General features: G+C 41.3%; 1 protein-coding gene across 1 annotated transcript in view; it reads left to right on the forward strand.

Moving 5' to 3' along the window:
• dip2ba (disco-interacting protein 2 homolog Ba) overlaps nt 1-21,092 on the forward strand; it is a 53,011-nt gene that overhangs the window by 27,558 nt on the left and 4,361 nt on the right. Inside the window, exons 3-38 of the mRNA XM_042492114.1 lie at nt 246-401; nt 1,400-1,525; nt 1,706-1,942; nt 2,034-2,162; nt 2,593-2,604; nt 2,983-3,102; nt 4,258-4,455; nt 4,757-4,848; nt 4,923-5,033; nt 6,002-6,125; nt 6,434-6,543; nt 7,490-7,592; nt 7,829-7,893; nt 8,001-8,094; nt 8,345-8,464; nt 8,580-8,694; nt 9,666-9,805; nt 9,912-10,048; nt 10,617-10,697; nt 10,800-10,927; nt 11,151-11,265; nt 11,503-11,704; nt 11,816-11,928; nt 14,792-14,872; nt 15,523-15,646; nt 15,820-15,941; nt 16,684-16,795; nt 17,212-17,321; nt 17,483-17,613; nt 18,207-18,375; nt 18,915-19,085; nt 19,377-19,438; nt 19,558-19,615; nt 19,745-19,819; nt 20,062-20,236; nt 20,966-21,089. Of these exons, the coding sequence (XP_042348048.1) occupies nt 246-401; nt 1,400-1,525; nt 1,706-1,942; nt 2,034-2,162; nt 2,593-2,604; nt 2,983-3,102; nt 4,258-4,455; nt 4,757-4,848; nt 4,923-5,033; nt 6,002-6,125; nt 6,434-6,543; nt 7,490-7,592; nt 7,829-7,893; nt 8,001-8,094; nt 8,345-8,464; nt 8,580-8,694; nt 9,666-9,805; nt 9,912-10,048; nt 10,617-10,697; nt 10,800-10,927; nt 11,151-11,265; nt 11,503-11,704; nt 11,816-11,928; nt 14,792-14,872; nt 15,523-15,646; nt 15,820-15,941; nt 16,684-16,795; nt 17,212-17,321; nt 17,483-17,613; nt 18,207-18,375; nt 18,915-19,085; nt 19,377-19,438; nt 19,558-19,615; nt 19,745-19,819; nt 20,062-20,236; nt 20,966-21,089 (4,342 nt within the window). The remainder of the gene's footprint in view (nt 1-245; nt 402-1,399; nt 1,526-1,705; nt 1,943-2,033; nt 2,163-2,592; nt 2,605-2,982; nt 3,103-4,257; nt 4,456-4,756; nt 4,849-4,922; nt 5,034-6,001; nt 6,126-6,433; nt 6,544-7,489; nt 7,593-7,828; nt 7,894-8,000; nt 8,095-8,344; nt 8,465-8,579; nt 8,695-9,665; nt 9,806-9,911; nt 10,049-10,616; nt 10,698-10,799; nt 10,928-11,150; nt 11,266-11,502; nt 11,705-11,815; nt 11,929-14,791; nt 14,873-15,522; nt 15,647-15,819; nt 15,942-16,683; nt 16,796-17,211; nt 17,322-17,482; nt 17,614-18,206; nt 18,376-18,914; nt 19,086-19,376; nt 19,439-19,557; nt 19,616-19,744; nt 19,820-20,061; nt 20,237-20,965; nt 21,090-21,092) is intronic.

The following is a 21,092-nucleotide window of genomic DNA, read 5'->3' on the forward strand; positions in this document are numbered from 1 at the left end:
TTTCATGTACTGAATTAACGGTATAAGTTGCATCAGTCAAGTGCATGTCCTTATTTCACTTCATGCTCAGAGGCTCAGTAGTGTTGCTAAATTTAGAAAGCTTCTCAGAGTTTAATGTAATATTTATGCCAACATGTAGCTGTAATGGCATTATGTGGAGCGTTCCAAAAGCTCATGTTTGTTGTTGTTTATTGATGTCTCTCTACATGTGTTTTTTTTTTACTTTGCACAAATCTGTTCTCTAGATGTGGATCTGTCTCTGCCAGATGTGCAGCTTTCCCCAGGCCATAGTGCTGACCCCAGCCCGAGTCCTGAGGCTCCGGGGCCCTCCACATCTTCAGCTGCCAAACACCACCGCGCACATCGCAGTGGAGGGGCCAGAGACGAGCGCTACAGATCAGGTACACAGCATAGATAAAAAAACAAAACAAAACACTATAACAAAAGAATAAAACAAATTAAAGAAGAAGGAAATCAAAGAGTGCAGACCACTGCCAAGGCCAAACGCCCTATCTCAGAATCTGAATGAAAGAAAAAAAATGAAGTGAATCCACCCTGTGATTCTGATCCGCCTCAGATTATTATTAGTAATCATGATAATAATAATAACAGCAATGATAAACTCTATTTATTTAATGCTTTTTAAAACAAAGTTACAAAGTGCTTCACAGAAAAGGTTAAGAGAATGCCTGTGTATATAAATAGGTTTTAAGAATTCAGAAAGTTCAGACCATTAACCCTGTGAAAGCGCATTTATGAAGATGTGTTTTTAAGAGGGGTTTAAAAGAGGATAAGGAACTTGCCAGTCCGAAATATCGTGCATTCTTGTAAATATAAAAAAATTAAATATTATGGATTCTTCCCTAGCCCACGCTACACCCGTCCACCAAGTTTTGTGAAAATGGGAACAGCAGTTTGTCCGTAATCCTGCTGACAGACAAACAGCCTGAATGGAGGACGTTACCTTCTTGGCAGAGGAAATAAATACCGAACAGCAGTAGGGCTGCGACTAGCAATTATTTTCATTGTCGATTATTCTGTGGATATTTTTCTAATAATCAATAAGTTGTTTGTCTCTACAATGTCAGAAAATTATGAATAATATAAATAGGTGGTTCCCAAAGCCCAAGATGACGTCCTTAAATATCGTGTTCTGTCTGCAACCCAAAGATGTGTAGTTTCCATTTCACATTTAAGAAATTGAAATTGGAGAATTTTGACTTTTTTTTTCTTAAAACATTGCTCAAACCAATTTAGTAATCAAATAAGTTGGTTGACAACTAATTGACCCATTGTTGCAGCTCTATCCAGCAATAAGAAAGCATCAGCCTGTCACTTACTCTTTCTTTCTGTCTACCTCACTTATTTGTCTCTTTATGTGTTTTTATTGTTGATGTAGACATCCACACGGAGGCTGTTCAGGCAGCGCTGGCCAAACACAAAGAAGAGAAGATGGCACTGCCCATGCCAACCAAGAGACGCTCAGCCTTTGTCCAGTCGCCTATAGACACCTGCACACCCCCAGGTAAACTAGATTTCTCAAACTCAGTGGGTAAGTGGTGGGTGTTGTAATTATGGGACCTGCTGTTTGATCAAAAACCTTCAGCCCCTGTGGACCCCCTGTGGAGCAAGCAAAACTATAAATGTGCCATTTTAGGCTAAATTATGTATAAAAAAAACAAAACATCTAATCTCATTCCATCAGACACATCTTCTGCATCAGAGGATGAGGGCTCACTGCGCAGAAAGGCAGCTCTCAGTGCAGTGCTAGCTCAGAGCCTGCAGAGCCCTGATTACTGGATCAACCGTTCCGTCCAAAGCTCCTCCACGTCCTCGTCTGCTTCCTCCACCCTCTCCCATGGAGAGCCCAAGACACAGCCACAGCCCCAGCCCCCACCTGCTGCTTCTTTGTTAGCAGATGTGCTGGCACACACACGCATAGGTAAACTAATTATTAGCTTTGATATGAACTGATACATAACAGTGATGGTTGGCTGTTTTCCCATGACCTCCTCCTACTTCCTATCCTCCAGAAAACAGTGTCCCCCCAGATGTGACATCCTCCACTCCCCAGGAGAGAGGGTCCAGGGTGGACCTGCCGCCAGCGGTCAGGGGCATGAGCCGTGGACAGAGCCGCTCCAGCATGCTGGACACTGCTGACGGTATTCTCACACAAGCCAAAAAGTTTAGAAATGTCTGTTAGTGGTTTAAATGTATATGTCAGGGTGTTCTTTTTCCATATTGTGGGGAGAAAAATCATAGTTTTCTGTTCTTGAAATGTGTTGAACATGCTAACTGTCACCTGGTTATCAATCTTCTCCAAATTGGAAGGTCAAACCATTTGCATGTGCTAATCATGGCAGCTGAGTGACGTTTTCTGTTTTGCATTGACCGTATGGCTCACAGCATTGCAGTGACGAAGCTGACTGGAGCACGTTCAAATCCATAAACCCTCTGCCCATGTTCACCCAGATTCATCTTCAACATCATCCTCATTTCACTGTGTGGTGAATGCTGCTAATCACAGATCTTTTTTGTTCTTTCTTTTGGGTCCATTAATCCTGTCCCTGTCTTGCCTTTCATTAAAAAAAGGAAAAAGAAAAGGTAATATAAGTCGAAATCGGGGAAGGGGAGGGATGCTGAGGAGCCCAAAATCAGCTTGCTTTCCAGCCTGGTGTCTGTCTCTCTGTCTCTATGTGTGTCTCGTGTCCTAGGTTTAGACGTAGAGAATCTCCTACATTTGATTTTCCTAAAGATCGTCCAATCTATGTCTCCTACCAATTTCCCTTTGAATCCTTCCTGCTGCTGAATCTGATCCTGACTGCGTGCTAGTGCGTAGGGTTCTGCCTGTATGAGTGTGCGTGATCGAGTAGATTAGTGTTTGTGTTAGAATAGAATTGCATGTGTGGGTGTGTGCTTGTGTCAGTTGGGTTGTTTGTTTTCATGTTTGTGACAGTGGCTGTTGTCTCGGTGTTTGTCCAGGCGTGCCTGTCAGCAGCAGGGTGTCCACTAAGATCCAGCAGCTGTTGAACACACTCAAACGGCCGAAGAGACCACCACTCAGCGAATTCTTCCTCGATGACTCTGAGGAAATTGTAGAAGGTGAGAGACAGAGTGTGCATTATATTCATGTTTTTCTTTTTTTAAGTCAACTGAAATAATCACAGAATCAAGACCTAACTCATTTTATAATCACAGAAAGTATGTTAAAAAAACATCTCACAATCTGATGGATGGGTTGCTTCTTGAGGTTGACTGATAGGTGATATATAAAGGCCAATATATTAACAATATTCTGGAGCTGGAACATTTTAAAAAAGCTGTTAAATCCGTCGATTTCCAAGCCTATTTTTTCACATGGTCAGAAATGAACAATCTTTGACTTAGAAACTGGAAGTCATAAAAATAGATACCTAAATAAATCTGAAGCATGGCATATCAAACTATTATAATAGATACCTAAATAACTATATAAATCTGGAACTGAACATCTAACTAAGTGAAAAATCTAGGTGGCAGTGATTTTTATTTATTATTATTTGCCTTTAAAGTCAACCTGAGATTCATGCAGACTTCGTGTATGAAGACTCCACTTGTATTTGAAATGCCAATTTCTTTTGAGTATTTTGTAATTGAAAAACACCAAGATTTTTAACCAAGTAAGTGGTATGACGGGGTATTGAACACTAGAGGACATTTCATTTGAAAAAGGGACATGTCATGGACAGCAACATGCACAGACATTTGGGGACTGCATCATTCTTTTAATGCGCCAAGCTTAAAAATCTAAGTTATACATTTTTTAAAAAGAAATAGAAAGATATGTCTTGCAAAAAGGGCACTTTTCTAGTCAGGGGACAAAAGAGCACCACCCTTAATCTGTCTGTGCACATGCCTGGCCACAGTTCTACCATTAATAATAGTATGTGAAATGTCCTGTTGACACCATTTAATTTGCCAAACAGATAAATTTGCGAACCTCTGGTCGCTTCACACAGACTGATAGCAGGTGGATTTTTTTTTTGCTGTTTTTATATCAACTTTTGCAATGTTGAATTATTTTGATTATTTTTTACAGTTATTGAAATAGAACTGTAACTGGTAAAAATACACTCAACGGGAAGAAACTGTCCAAAATGGATTTATTATTAGAACCAGCATTTCAAACTAAACTGCACTCGGCAGGAATTAATGTTGCAAGCAGTTTGCTTCTCCTTATCATCTACTGTGTCCCCTCTCCTCTGTGCCTTTGTCCAGTGCCCCAGCCGGACCCCAACACCCCGAAGCCTGAGGGACGTCAAATCATCCCAGTGAAGGGGGAGCCCCTCGGAGTGGTCAGTAACTGGCCTCCTGCCCTGCAGGCTGCCCTTGCTCGCTGGGGGGCCACACAGGCCAAGAGTCCTGCCCTCACTGCTCTGGACATCACCGGCAAACCCCTCTACACACTCACATACGGTGAGCAGCACCTCCACTCATAGAAATAATAAACAACAATGGTTTATAGTCCAAAGTTAATGCTCATGTTATTGTGTCTGTGAGATGTAAATGTTAGGTTTATCTCTTGCATATGAGTTGGTTCAACTGAATAAATATTTGTTGGCCCGCCTGAGCAGAACAACACCTACATGTACAGCACATTTCCTACACGAGCTGCAGTGGGAGTGGAACTGATCTATCCTGGATCAGTTATACAACATGGTAAATAGACAACAAACTGGACATTTTTTAAATCATTATTCGCTTTTCTTCTCCACAGGAAAACTGTGGAGTCGCAGTCTGAAACTGGCCTATACACTGCTGAATAAACTGGGCACCAAGACAGAACCTGTCCTGCAACCTGGAGATCGGGTAAGAGTCTGTCAGTCACCACTTAGTATGTAAAGGATAAAGAAACATGGAAAATAACTTTTTCTGTTTTTTAGGTGGCACTGGTGTACCCAAACAGCGACCCCGGTATGTTCTGGGTGGCTTTCTACGGCTGCCTGTTGGCTGAGGTCATCCCTGTGCCCATTGAGGTACCACTGTCACGACAGGTAATGATGTCTCTGTTGCTAAGTGAATTCCTCTGTGGTGGAAATACAAAATGAGATTTTTTGTGATAATATTAGTCTTGGTTATCTTGAATTGTATATCACTTAAAGTGACGGTTCATCACAAATCAAAAACACATATTTTTCCTCTCACCTGTAGTGTTGTTAAGCAATCTGGATAGTTTTGGTGTGACTTGCTGAGTGTTGGAGATATCGGTGGTAGAGCACTTTTATGTTCAAACTGTTTTCTAGCTACTGAATAACAACAGTCTACAGTATTACAGCACAGAAGGAAGCAAGTATCTATTCAGGAACAAAAGGCTCATGCTTGTGTAAGCACAAGATTTAACATTAATGGTGTCCTCCTTGGCTGAGCTGAAACTTTAGCTAGCTCAGTAGCACAAGGTGAGCTATCAGTAGATGCACGCTTCCTTCTGCTCAGTGATACAATGACGGGTGTAGTTCAGTAGAAAGAAAATAGTTCCTACATGAAACTGCTCACACAAGGTCTGTTGATTATCTTGAGTGACCGGGTCATGATTTCTGGAAAGAGATGTTGCTGTTGAGTTTTTAAAATGTATTTTTTGGCACTTTGAGCACCACAAGACGAGTGCCATCTAGTTCCATCATATCAAAAAGAAGCGAGACATCTCTACGACTGATATCTCCTACACTGTGCAACCCACTCTAAAACAATCTAGACTGATAGTTAGCACGACAGGTAAAAGGAAAAATTTGTTTTTTCAGTTCTGGGTAAACTGTCCCTTTAAACTAGGTCAATTGTAACCGAGCAACTATTTATTTACTAGCCATAATGCCATCTCTGTGCTTCTAGTCATGACTGTATAATATATATATAATATGACCAATATATTGGTAGCTAGAGTGTATATGTGGTTTTTAATTGTCACAGCATTCTGTCTTCTCTTCTGTGTGTATCACTTTCTCCTGACCCTTGTCCCTCTCCATAGGATGCAGGCAGCCAGCAGATTGGCTTCCTGTTGGGCAGCTGTGGTGTTAGTCTAGCATTGACCAGTGAGGTGTGTCTCAAAGGGCTGCCTAAGACACCAAACGGAGAGATCATCCAGTTCAAAGGTCAGTCAGCCCAAATGCACTATATTCAATGCTGCTCACTCAGCAGAAGTCGTTTCTGTCTCAGTCTTTTAGGGACCCATTAGATGGACTCATTATATATACAGTGTGGTGTTCACTGGCCACTTTAGGACCACAGTGTGTAAAGCACAGTGGTCATCCTGCTTGTAAAGTATCTACTGTTCACCTTTAACCTTAAAACCAGGAGGTCACAAGGTGAAGATTGTCAGATTTGTGCAGAGTGTACCAAAACACACTTTCTTTTGGCTTTGTGTCAGCTAAAATATCTCTGTGTTTCTCTGTGATACCAGGATGGCCAAGGATGAAATGGGTAGTGACAGACACCAAGTATCTGACCAAACCATCCAAAGACTGGCAGCCTCACATCCCAACTGCCAACACAGACACCGCCTACATAGAGGTACTCTTCACAACATACATTCACTTTTGGCATTTCTACTTTGGTAATCCAACAAAATTTGATTGATTTTCCTTCATCCACCCTGCATGAGAAACTTGGGAAAGTAAATAATATGATATTACATTTCTCCACTGTCTCAACTCTAAATTTTCCAAGTCTCTATAATATGATTTATTGTGTTAATGCCTTTTTCATGCCTTGTAAAATTAACATCTAACTCTTGAGCCCTGTTCGCACTGGACTAGTGCTACCTGGGGACTGTTGACTGCAAATTTTTAATAATTACAGAGGACATCTGTAAACTTAATCCTGCGCAAATCTGCCATGTCTGTAATCCACCACGATCCACCGCAAATTACACACCGTATTTCACCATACCATATTTCTCTGTTGTGCCCTTTTTCTACCTCTTCCCTGATCGAGAATCGTGGAGGCTACGCTTGCAATTGGCCTATTAATGAACATTTTTGCAGCATTTTGGGAGCAATTCTTTTTCATTTCCTTAAGTTTGAGAGTAATTTCTTTTCACTAAATATTGCCAGCGACCCTTTAAGCGACCAAGTGCTTGCTCAAAGTAGGTGCGTGCACTGCTCAAACAGGCTTTGTGGGCTGTTGTTCGTTACACAGAGCCATGACATCATATCTGAGGGATAATGTCAGCATATTTGAGTAAATTACAAAGTACTCTGCTAAGCAAAATAAGCAAAATAATTTGCTTATTCTGTGCGAATGCACTGCACTAAACACAGACCTAGGGGGGTTAATTTCTAAATCTCACAAGGTCTCCTGGTAATACTATTCCCCCTGCAAATAGAGCTCTAGATTTGCTATAGCTTTATACATTAAATTTATTTATGATTAGTATGATTGTTTTTTTTTCCCGAGAGCTTTTACTCTTATTTAGCTTCGCCCACATTTGTGTGTGTGTGTGTGTCTTCCACTAAAGTACAAGGCCAGTAAAGAGGGGACGGTGATGGGAGTTGCTGTGTCCAAGATCTCCATGCTGACCCACTGTCAGGCCCTGACGCAGGCCTGTAACTACTGTGAAGGTCAGAGCTCAATACCTTATGTAATGTAAACCTCTCCTGCCTCTCTTACGCTAACTCTCTTGATGTGTGTGTGTGTGTGGGGTTGTGTGTGTGTAAGGGTGAGTACTTACATAGTGAATACTTTGGGAAACTAAGCATTAAACGTGATTTTTACAAGTTTAGCAGCACTCAGCTGTTGATCGCAGAGAGACACCACAGAGATGATTAGCTGAGGATCTTTGTGTTTTCTGTTTTAGGAGAGACACTGGTCAATGTATTGGACTGCAAGAAGGATATGGGCATGTGGCACGGCGTCTTAACGGTGAGATTAAATGCAACAGTTTGTTTTGTGTATCCAGACTAGTTTACCTTTTTAATGTTAGTATGTGGCACCATGTGACACTGACAATATTTGTATTTTTTTCCCAGAGTGTCATGAACAGAATTCACACCATCACCGTGCCATATGCTGTCATGAAAGCATGTCCCATGTCCTGGGTGCAGAGGGTCCACATTCACAAAGGTTCAGCCAATGTCCAATCTTATTTTATGTCCCACATCAGTGTGGTTTTATTATTCTACTGTCTACACAATTTGATATAGATTTAAAAAAATACCTACAAACCACTAAAATTAACAACATTTTGAAATGGCAGCAAAAGTCAAGTAGAAAGGGCACAGCAAACACAAAAAATATGCAAAAATTATTAAACAAACTAAAATTACAATATGTAAGTGCACCATATATAACATATTCCTTTACCCTCTGATAGCACGTGTGGCCTTAGTGAAGTGCCGTGACCTCCACTGGGCCATGATGGCCCACAAAGAACAGAAGGACACCAACCTGTCCTCCATACGTATGCTTATTGTGGCTGATGGAGCAAACCCATGTGAGTCACTTCACCTGCATAAACATGGTTTCTTTGTGATGAAGAACTGTTATGGTGTGAACTTATGTGTATGGCCCTGTTTTGGTAATGTTTTTATCCCATTGTTTGTTGACAGGGTCTGTGTCGTCGTGTGATGCCTTCCTGAATGTGTTTCAGTCTCATGGTTTGAAGCCTGAGGTGATCTGTCCATGTGCCACCTCACCTGAGGCACTGACTGTAGCCATACGCAGGTACCACATCTGCAGTCTCGCATACTCTGGGAAGAGACACTTTGATACAACGTAAAAAACTAGTGTGGCAACAAGAGAAGCTTAGCACAAAATACTCAGCATTAAGTCACATACATTTAGTGAGTTTTTAGGTTAAATGTGGAAATGGGAATGGTGAGGATGAAAGGACTGAAGGAGAGAGATCATTAGTGCTTTTCATTAACGTGTGCTTCCTCGCTCTACTCGTGCATCGTGGAAATGGTTCACCCTCAGCTATCTTGGATGATCTTCCAATCCCTTAAATGCACCTCAGGGAGATGAGGAGGCCTCTAGAGGAGCTCAGAGCAACGAAACACAGATGTATCCTCTGTGAAAGTCTTTTATCAAGTGGTGTGCCTTATATATGCTGCACCTCCGCATGTGGCACAGTAACTGACGTTCCTTAAGACTGGCGCTATGGAACTATGGATCTCTCATTAAGCAGCTTCAGTTCATTTGTCCGCATGTCTCTTCTCGCATCTCTCTATCACATGGTTGTTGGGAGGAGCTAAGATGCGAGGCTGAGACGTGAATGAGGGAAGTGAGGAGACGTGTTGGCTGGTGAAATTCACCCATAATAAAAGACACAAAGACAACTAAATGAAGAGATTATATGATATGACTTCTGTGCTTATACAAAGTAGTCACTTAAAATGTACATCTCTTCCTAACTTCATATTTTTATTAGTTCAAGTTAAAAATGATGTCTCGGCTGAAGTGATGCACTACTTTAAGATTAAATCAAATTCAAACTAAAACTAAATCAAACTGTGATTTTCCTTTACTTTTTCTGTATTGTTGAAGACAAAAAGACTGAAACCGCTTTGCTTTGAGACTGAGACTTTGGGTGTAAATGAGTAGATCTACATAATGGGTTAACTGTCTGCTGCCTCCCCGTCTGATCCATTAATTATTTCTCTCACACATCACTTCGCTTTGTTTGTTTCCCGCAGGCCTGGTGCACGAGGAGCTCCACTACCAGCCAGAGCCATCCTGTCGATGGGCGGGCTGAGCCACGGGGTGATCAGGGTGAACACAGAGGACAAGAACTCTGCTCTCACTGTTCAGGATGTGGGCCACATCATGCCTGGAGGTTAGCCACCAGAGTTGGCGGAGTTGGCACTGTAGCTGCCACATTTAGTCTACATTCCTACTTTAGCTTATCTTATGTAATGTTGTGACCTGTTTGTTTGTTTCAGCTCTGATGTGCATTGTGAAACCTGACGGGCCTCCTCAGCTGTGCAAGACAGATGAAATAGGAGAGATTGTGATCAACTCTCGGGCTGGAGGGACCATGTACTACGGTCTGCCTGGTGTCACCAAGAACACATTCGAGGTCCGTCAAAGTTCAAAACTAATATTTAAGAATACATATGGCACAACTCATTTTACACCTGTACTTGATGTTGAATTTTGCATAGAATTTTTTCCAAAATACTGGAGCAGAGTATGTAACCATGTGACAGACTTTGGCTGTTAATTAAATATTTGGCATGAGACAAGAAATGCCTACTTAAAAAAGTCATGTTAACACTTTATAATGAACTTCCAGGTGACATATTCAGGGCGTCATCTGCCTCGTGTCAAGTGTTTGCTGGGATTAGTCTCCCTCCGTCCTGCTCAGGACGAGCTGGTTTAGAAAATGGATGGATGGGAATGTAGCACAGGTTTAAATGATCCACTAGGTGGAGACACAGTTACAGTAAAACCGTTGCATTGTATTTCTTCACATATCCTCCAAATTATTCTCTCAGGTGTGTTTTTATCCAGCACATTTCTTCATTTAAATATTTTTAGGCAATAAACCACCTCTTAACGTAACTTTTAACTAGTTTCATAATTATTATGCCATACCTTTGAAATATAATGTCAGGGTGAACTTTGATTTCTCCACTCATATGTAGGTGATCCCCGTCAACCAAGCTGGAGCACCCATAGGAGAAATCCCCTTCACCCGGACTGGTCTGCTTGGATTTGTAGGACCGGTAAGGCATACATACACAGAAATAATGAGTTATTTTTCTGAGGTTTGGCTGAAGAAATAAGATGAGACTTTTTCTCATTGAGATAAAATGTCTGCTCCACAGGGCAGTCTGGTGTTTGTTGTGGGGAAGATTGAGGGGCTGCTGATGGTGAGTGGGCGACGTCACAACGCAGACGACCTGGTTGCCACCGCGCTGGCAGTGGAACCTGTGAAAACAGTTTACAGGGGGAGGTGAGACACTGACTGCTCCCTGTGAGCCACTGTGCTTTGTGTGTTTTTACAATTTTATCTCATAACAGAGAACAGGGGTGCATGAGAAGTGATAATTTTGCAATATTTTTTGGTGAATTAGAAAAATTGCTCCTTTATGTCCAACTAAAAAATGAAGAATCTGTTTAGCATCCTGCAGCCTCTCCCTGTGTTAGTGATGATATCTCTGTTGTCTTTTTTGCAGGATCGCTGTGTTCTCAGTGACGGTGTTTTATGACGAGAGAATAGTGATCGTGGCAGAGCAGAGACCTGACGCCAGTGAGGAAGACAGCTTTCAGTGGATGAGTCGAGTACTGCAGGTACAATCACATATTCAGTGTCACCTACTGTGAATATTCTGTATACATTCAGAATAAATAAACATGACTAAAGAAATATATGAATATTTTCTTTTTTATGATTGTGTTTATGTGTACAAACACATAGAAAAACAGAAAGCCACTCAACAACCCTTTCTTGTGAGGAAATTTTTATGATATACAGTGTTAATATTGCATTCATTAAAGTATTTTTCACTGTGCCCATTTTCTTCACAGGCCATCGACAGTATCCATCAGGTCGGCCTGTACTGCCTCGCCCTCGTCCCGGCCAACACCCTCCCAAAGACGCCCCTTGGAGGCATCCACATCTGTGAAACCAAGCAGAACTTTCTGGAGGGAAACCTGCACCCCTGTAATATCCTCATGTGCCCGCACACCTGTGTTACCAACATGCCCAAGCCGCGCCAGAAACAGCCAGGTAGGCCGCCTTAGACCACATCCACTGATGCGTTATAACATCACAGAAATGACAAATTTGTGGTTGTAAATGTGTCACTAGATAAAATCTGATTGTCTTTGATCTGTTCAGTGGATGTCGGTCCGGCTTCGATGCTGGTTGGGAACTTGGTGGCAGGGAAGCGGATTGCTCAGGCTACAGGCAGAGAGCTGGGTGTGGTGGAGGACCAGGATCTGATCCGGAAGGTACTGACCTGGAACCACACTCTTACCACACTAACCCTAGAATAGTTATCAGAACTCGGAGGGTAAGTTTGGTATTTTTTCAACCTGGACACTATCTCCTCATGTTTTTGTGTCTAATTGACTAATGGGATCAATGATTTTTGAAATTGTTAATCACCAGCTGGGAAGCCACTCAGGTCATGTTTGCAACGTCTATTTACTTCCTCTTAAAGTGCTTGTTTTTGCCGCTGATAGGCTCAGATTGTTATTCTGTGTTATTATGGAAAGGACCCTACAGAGGTCAGCCTTTTTGTTTGACTAGAAACAGCTCCGAAATCACTATTACCAAACCCAACAGACTGTTTAAATAAAAAGTAATTTTAGCGTGTATAGATCCAGCATATTTTCACATCTAGCTGGGTGATTTAAGGGTTTATTTCAACCAAACAGAGTTGGAGATTGTTAGAACAGTGGAAAGCCAAACCAAGACACTTTTTTGTGAGTTTGATTTTGTCTCTGTCGATGTTGAATGAAGTATGCTTCATTTTGTTAACGCTACTGTTTATTTAAACAGAGTCTGGCTGTTGTCTGACACCTGTATCAATAATCCGAGCCTGTCAGTGGAAAAAACAAGCACTTTTAGTGGACATACATTGACAGCACAATCGTGACCCGAGTGTTTACATTGCAGCTGCAGCCCTCTCCCTCAATACTGAACCACTTTCAAAGATCGTTGTTCCCATTAGTCACTTCAACACAAAAAACATGGGAACAGAAGGTCCAGGCTGAAAAATACAAAACTTAACCTTTAATAATAGATGTTGTCAGGAAAATAGCCCATTGTTTTTCATGAGTTTAATATATATTACTGTGAATTGTTATATCTAAAGGAATTATTGGCTCTAACATTAACACCTGGACAGTGAGACAACAGTTATACTAATAAGCTTTATACTGTTGCTAATCTTAGTCGCTTTATATTATACTCCATGTTAAGGCTACAATAATTAGTCAATCAATAATCTGCAAGTTTTTTGATAATCGATTAGTAGTTTAATGATTTATCAAGCAAAAAAGCCAAATCTATGACACTGTCTTAACATTGTTGAAAGCTGAATATCTTTGTCGTTTGGTCTGTTGGTGGGACTAAACAAGACTTTTAATGGTGTAACATTGGGCTCTATGAAAATGTGATGTCCTATTTATTATTCTCTGATGTTTTATAGCCCAGTAATTCATGGAATAATTATAAAAAATAATCTTTACAGCATGAAACTCAAATATATAGAAGTTAAACTGATGTGTAAACTGTAAATGTTCTGAATGTGTTAACCAGGTCAAAGATGCCCCTGTACCAGTCAGGGGAAAATGGATGCTGCTGTCTGATCCTAAATCTCTGTTGTTGTTGTTCTGCCTTTAACTTTGCTTGGGTTGGGCTTTAGCTCTGTATGTGGCCCACCATGATGGTAAGGCTCTAGCCTGGCCCTCTTTTCCCAGCCGTCTTTGCTTCTGCTGCTTCTGTCAGTCAGATGTGCTTTTGCAGCCGCGACAGCCTGATGGCCACCAGCAGCAGCTTTGGCCCGACACACAGAGATGACTGTCCAGGCTGGTTCCTTGGCCAGCAGGGGTCCACACACTTAAACTTAAATACAGAAATACATTAAATGAAGTTTTAATAGCACTCCGCATTTATAAGTGTTCCATGATAGACTTTATTTGCCATCTCCTTCAGGATGGGAGTTGGCTGGCAGCCTAACTGTTTGGCCAAACCAAATTAAGTGATATCAATCTGCTTTACTCAAAGTGAAGTTTTTTGTTTTTATTGCTTTAAGGAGGTAATAGAGAAAACCATCACATGTGACCATTAAAGGCCATGTAATCATATACTGTGATGCATTATGCTAATATCTCATGATAAACCCCGGAATAACAGCATTAAATAGGAATATTTTGGTGTGCACCTCTGCTCGCTGTGTTCACTGTAATGCTCCCGCGTGTAGCATGGCTTGATGAGTTGTCAGGGCAGCCGGTCTGCATGATGTGACTCCTGATTAATTGTTGACCAGAGCACGACCTGTTGTTTGACTGAGAGAGAGAGAGAGAGAGAGAGAGAGAGAGAGAGAATGGTGCAAAGGATGACTTGGGCCAGTGATTTTAACGTGACACTTCTATAAATGATGTTTGTTTGTCCAGAGAACGTCACAGTGTGAACTTTATTTCTCTGTCACTTTGCGTTTTGCCTAATGTTCTCTTGGCGTCTGCCTTTAACTGGACTTTCTTTGCTGTCACGTCTTGTCGTTTTGCGATCCTGTGCACCTCCGTTTACTCATACGACTGATCAAGAGACTAATGATGCATTTAATATTGCCAATGTGTTTAATTTTAAAAATAGCCATTGGATTGTTTGTCGTTAGGAAAGATTGCGCTGAGGCACGTTTATGTTGTTTTCAAAGTTGTCCCGACCCTTTGTTTGAAAGGCTCATAGCTGGTTAGTGGCTCCAGATGCAGATAGTCTCAACTTGACCCTGCACTTGGCAAAAAACATAATCTGTTGTGTGCTTGTGTGTCCCTGTGTGAAAAGTCAAAAGCTTCACTGAATATCTTTTACGTACTTAAAAATGTTTTCTGTTCTCTTTTCCACACTGTTCGAAATGAACAAATGTATCTGTTGTTTATTTTTGAGTTGGTTGGATGACTTGAATTGCCACCACATTCACTGTTTTCAGGCAAGCTTTTACAGTACGTGTTTTTATCTGTTGGATTATTTTTAAATGGATTATTATTTGTCACTGATGCAGCTTTGTGTGTGTTTTTTTTGTGTACAGTGGATATATTGAGTAAGTCCGCTATTAATGTTTATGTGATGTCACACTCTCTTTACCAGCACCAGTTTTTGTCTGAAGCTCTGCAGTGGAGAGCTCAAACCGACCCAGACCATGTCCTGTATGTGCTGCTCAATGCAAAGGTAGATAACATGAACACACACACACACACACACACACACACACACACACACACACACACACACACACACACACACACACACACACACACAGTAGGGCTGCTCCATTATGGCAAAATCATAATCTTATTGATCCCAGTTATTTAACAAAATTAATAATGGCTTTTTGAAACATCATGCATTTAAAAAAGAATGTCTTTAACAGTGTATTATCCTGAACTTAAATATAATTCAACTGAAAAAAAAATGTATGTAAAAAAAAAAAAAAAAAAAGAGATAAATAAATAAAATATAATCATAAACATGGCACAAAAGGAGACGTAGTGATGTTGGAAGAGGAGCTGTGGACTGTGATTACTTTGATTACGTCTGAGAATAAGTCAATAAATGTGTCACTTTTTTGAGAGAAAAGTCACTAAAACTAGCAAGAAAGTTGCCACGTCGGTAACATTTAGTGTACTGCTGTAAAGGAAAGGGATGCATTGAATTTATGAGGCAAAGCACACACACACACACACACACACACACATCAGATAAATCAAGTTAACAGTAACACACAAATAGTACATACTAGTCTTTCTTTTACCTTTGGTGCTAATAATGATCCATTTTGTTGGGTGTGTTCAGCTGTACTTCCTGTCTTCTCTCTGTAGGGGGTGGCAGTGTGCACAGCCACTTGTGCTCAGCTGCACAAGAGAGCAGAGAAAATCACAGCGACTCTCATGGAGAGAGGAGGCCTCAACACAGGAGACAATGTGGTGCTGCTTTATCCCCCAGGTCAACTCTCTCTCACACACACACACACACACACACACACACACACACACTTCATCATTGTTGACAAACACATTTCCTTCTTTTTCTATTTAATATACAGTAGAAAAAGTGCAGCTGTTGTATTTGTCAGTCTTTTTGTTCACCATGTTCCTGTCCGTCTCTTATTTGTGCAGGTGTTGACCTGATAGCTGCCTTCTATGGCTGTCTCTATGCGGGGGTCATCCCTGTGACGGTGAGGCCGCCCCACCCACAGAACCTGGCTGCTACTCTCCCCACTGTCCGCATGATCATAGATGTGAGTGCACAACACTGACATTATGATTAATACAGCTTCTGTCACACAGTGTCTTTAAATCAAGCATTAAAGGTTAATAAATTCATCAACTATTTGCTACTCAAAGTAGTAGTACTGAACATTATAGCACTGCTGAATTTTTCAATATTACTTCACTTTCAAGCACTTAAATAAATACATACGTCAAAGCAATATGAGCTTTTACTTTTACTTTTCATGCTCCACCTGAGATATCTATTGTAAGTGTTGAAAAGTCCTAATGCAAGTAACTGAGTCTCAACTGAGTCATTGTAGTTTTGCTGTTGACCCCTATATGTGATTTCCCTAGGGGAAAGTAGATCAAATTTAATTTCACCTTAGGGACCAATAAAGTAGAACATTAATTAAATGTGGGTTTTTTTGAGTGGCACCTTGTATGGAGGCTTTATATCAGAGTTCACTGTTAAAGGTGTAGTATTTAAGGTTTAGTGGCATCTAGTGTTAAAGTAATGTAAAAACACAGAAGGCCCTCTCCAGAGCCAGTGTTTAGTTTGTCTCTTCTGGGCTACTGTAGAAACCCAATATAGATATAAATGTCTCTCTCTAAGCCGAAAACTCAATAATTCTTAGTTTCAGTTGAGTATACACTGAAGAAAACATACTTTTTGTGTTACATTTCTTTCAGTATATCCCCCTAAAATGCCTAAAAGCATTGTAGTTTTTATCCATCAGTGAACTTTTTTATGTTTGTTTGGTGTCACAGGTGAGCAAAGCAGCCTGCATCCTCACCACTCAGCCTCTCATGAGGATCCTCAGGTCCAGGGAGGCTGCTGCCAGCGTCAACATCAAGACGTGGCCCACTATCATCGACACAGGTACAGGAGATTTGTTTAAATTAGAACAACTAAGAGGTATTTGGCATGACATGAAGCAGCTGCACTGTGCACTTTACTGCCTTTAGGACACGAGTTTGTAATGCACAGATTAGCACAAACACTTAGTAATGTGTTTCCCTTCGGGCCACAGGGTGTCCTGTTTGCTCCTTGCCTAAATTTAAACATACTGGAGAAACCTAATGTAGACCAGAAGCTACTCTCTGTAATCCAAATTGTTCAGCCAGTTGCAGCAGAGTGATGCTACAAATGACAAATACAAAAACATGCAGCAATTACCAGGTTGCAGCACATTGCCCAATAGCAAACAATAACACTAACAGTAAGACAGTGCATGTGTGTGTGATTAATTTTGTCCAGTAAGAAAATAACAAATATTCACTTTCCTTTTCTCTCAGATGATCTCCCCAGGAAGCGACCTCCGCACATCTATAAACCCCCTACAGCTGAGATGCTGGCCTACCTGGACTTCAGTGTGTCCACAACGGGCATGCTGACTGGAGTCAAGGTAAACTGAACTCACCTATCGTGCATATCGTCATATATATTATCATCATAACATGAAGTTATCACTTTAGCCAGTTGGACCTGAAATGGATTTGCTCTTTCTGTGTATGTTTGATGACAAAATGCGTTATTCGTTAAGAGTTCATGTCTTTGTCTTGTCAGATGTCTCATGCAGCGGTCAGTACTCTGTGCCGCTCCATTAAGCTGCAGTGTGAGCTCTACTCCTCACGCCAAATAGCCATCTGCCTGGACCCATACTGTGGCCTGGGCTTTGTCCTGTGGTGCCTCTCCAGGTAACACACACACACACAAACACACACACACAGGGCTTTTCCATCGGAACTTCTGGACGCAACTAGTGATTGGGAAAGAAACCCATTACTACTGAGTACCCGGTCCCACTTTTTTCAAAACCTGAAAATCTGAAAAGTTTGAGATTATCGATACTGCTGTCCAGTCCGTGGATCCTATAACGTAACATTACATCTCTAGTCAAGTCACGTCATTACCCTAGTGACTATTACGTGTTGAGAGAGTTGGGCCAAAATTGAACCCAACTTCCAAAAGCAGGTAGTGGTGACATCTCCAGCAGGTCAACTTCTTTCACGTGGTATACTGTGTGATGGAAAGCACTCACAGCAAAGTAATTGGGGAGCTTCAGATGTTGATCAGCCCACTGGCTTTAAATCTCATGTACTCAAGATGCCTTGTAGTAATGGACACACAAATCCCTGCCACACTGGGCTGAGGTGCCAACTCATTCCAAGTCAAACCAAGCTAGCGTATGTGTATGGAAAAGCCCTAGCAGGCCAAGTATTATATTACACATACACAGTGATCCTGTAAATGTGGTGTTGTTGCTGTAGCGAGTGTGTTTTTGCCCCAGTGTTTACTCAGGTCACCAGTCCATTCTTATCCCTCCCCTGGAGCTGGAGAGCTCGCTGCCTCTGTGGCTGAGCACGCTCAGTCAGTACAAGATCAGAGACACCTTCTGCTCCTACTCTGTCATGGAGCTCTGCACCAAAGGCCTGGGCACCCAGACGGAGATACTGAAGGTCAGAATCACACTCACACACACCCAAAATAATGATGCAACATGTGGTTCCCCTTTGAAATTACTGCTCTGTCGTTACTCTAATAATAACAACATGGTAATGAAATGGTTGCAACAGAATCTTCTCTGCTGTGTAGAAAAGTAGTGAACGCCTCTCTGATTTAATCATTTAAAAATTATATTTATTTGGTCACTTTACAACTCTCTGAGTGAGGCTACAGTAGAGAGAAAACGTGAAATAAGGGGGTGAGAGATATGGATCATTAAAAAAAAGTAAACTGGTACATGTCCATAATTTCAGTCCACGGCAACAGACCAGGCTGTGGGTCATCTGGCACATTAGTTGCACACTTATTGAATGGACTGTAAGTGCTAACAGCATGTGGAAGTTTACGTCTATTTACTTCATAAATCTGGTTCTTATGTTTCAGCGCACTTTGGATAAAAACACCCAGTAATGCAGATTTCATGTTCGCGTCAGGCTCAGTCTACACTCAGCTGTTCAAAGTGTGAATAACCTTTATCCGTGTGTGACTCCAGGCGCGGGGTCTGAATCTGTCGTGCGTGCGGAGCTGTGTGGTGATAGCAGAGGAGCGTCCTCGCCTCTCTCTCACGCAGTCCTTCTCCAAGCTCTTCAAAGACCTCGGCCTTTCGCCGCGCGCCGTCAGCACCGCCTTCGGCTCCAGGGTGAACCTGGCCATCTGCATGCAGGTTGGTTTCATATAGACACGCGCTGAATTCAAACTTTGCCCTAATTTATCTCATTCTTTTGCATTCTCTGCTTTTTTTTTTAAAAAACTTAACAGAGTTTAATGTTGTAGTCATTTTTAGTTATTTTTGTTATATTTGACTTACAACCAGCATGTTTCTTTATTCCATTCTACAGAAATGTTTTCCCATGACAATCTTAAGTATAACTGAATGATAAACGGGCCAAAATGCTTCACGTTCATTCGGATTAATTACATTTCAGAGTATTTATTTTCCTCTCTGCGTCCTCAGGGCACTGCTGGACCAGATCCCTCCACTGTCTATGTTGACATGAAGTCTCTGCGCCACGACAGGTAACACTGGAAACAAGTGCAGTTGTCACATAATCCAACTAGTGAAAACAAAAACAGCATGTTAGTCCTTTTGAAAAGAATGATTGACAGGCCTTTTTTTTTTTGTCCGCATTCTTCAGGGTGAGGCTGGTGGAGCGAGGAGCGCCACAGAGTCTTCCACTGATGGAGTCTGGCACTGTAAGTATTGATCATCGATTAAAAAGACTTCCGTGCGTGATGCTCTCACTGGCCACAGACCCAGAGAGGTTATAGAAGTGGTTTCTATTATCAGTGAAGCTAAACTCTCCTCTTATGTTCTCTTGTAAGATCCTACCAGGAGTGAGGGTCATCATAGTCAACCCAGAGACCAGAGGCCCGCTAGGAGATTCACATCTCGGGGAGGTGAGTGGGCAGAGAGCATCATGGGATGCTGATGTTTAAACATTTCACCTTTTCCTCTCATACATCTGTAACATGTTGATTGGTTTCAACTGCTCAGAGCGAAGTGGGTGCTGCTATATGACACAAAAATCGATGCTTTTATATGTATTTTTTTAAACTTATGTAAAAACCCAGATTTTAGTGGTCACAGAAATGTGCAAAAAAAAAAAAAAGCTTCAGGCCTAATTCACTTTTTTGTTCAGATCTGGGTGAACAGCCCTCACAGTGCCAGCGGCTACTACACCATCTACGGGGAGGAGAGCCTGCAGGCAGATCATTTCAACACCAGACTCAGTTTTGGGGAGCCCCACACTCTGTGGGCCAGGACGGGCTACCTGGGCTTCATCAAGAGGACCGAGCTGCTGGATGCAAGCGGAGGTGAGAGGACACAGAACACAGTCTTGAGGCTGGCAGTATCAATAACATATGCTATCATGATATATACAAGTTTATATTACAACATTAAAATATATCATGATGTAGTAAAGCTTAGGGAAAACTGATGATTGCTAATCTAACCAAACAAGTATAATAAACATATGAATTGAAAAATAAAAATATATAATCACATTGATGCTATAAATCATAATGATAATAGTTTTTCATCATATTCTAAATTACATTTATATTAAATCTGTATTAATATCGACATACATTAAGTGCCACTATTGAATCACGTCAGTGTGATGAACACTGAACGGAGGCGTGCTGTCTCTGCTGCTATTAATCACTACTGTTGCTTTACAATTTTTGTCTCCATCTGCTTTTGCACACTTTTTTTTTTTTTTAAATTCTTTTCTTTTTAATATAATTTTTATACACCCCTTATTATTTATTCTTTCGTCGTCTTTACTTATCTGTACGATTGCTATATTTGTGCTGCTGCAACAATTTCCCATCCGGGAAATGATAAATGCATAACTTGTGTCTAAAGGTAGGCACATTTATGTCTTACAGTTTATATTATCATATCATCCATAACTATAAACTAGAGACCTGGTTGTGATGAGATCACTTGAGCTACAATACAGCTATCCACAACTGAAAACCAGTGGTGCGTTTTCAGGACTGGTAATAATCAGATACCGTTGTTCTTCTCTGCTAAAGATCGTCATGATGCCTTGTTTGTTGTGGGCTCTCTTGATGAAACGTTGGAGTTGAGGGGGTTACGCTATCACCCCATCGACATAGAGACCTCTGTGTCCCGAGCCCACCGCTGCATTGCAGAAAGGTG

This window comes from Plectropomus leopardus, chromosome 8 (genome assembly GCF_008729295.1).
Source record: "Plectropomus leopardus isolate mb chromosome 8, YSFRI_Pleo_2.0, whole genome shotgun sequence".
NCBI lineage: Eukaryota > Metazoa > Chordata > Actinopteri > Perciformes > Serranidae > Plectropomus > Plectropomus leopardus.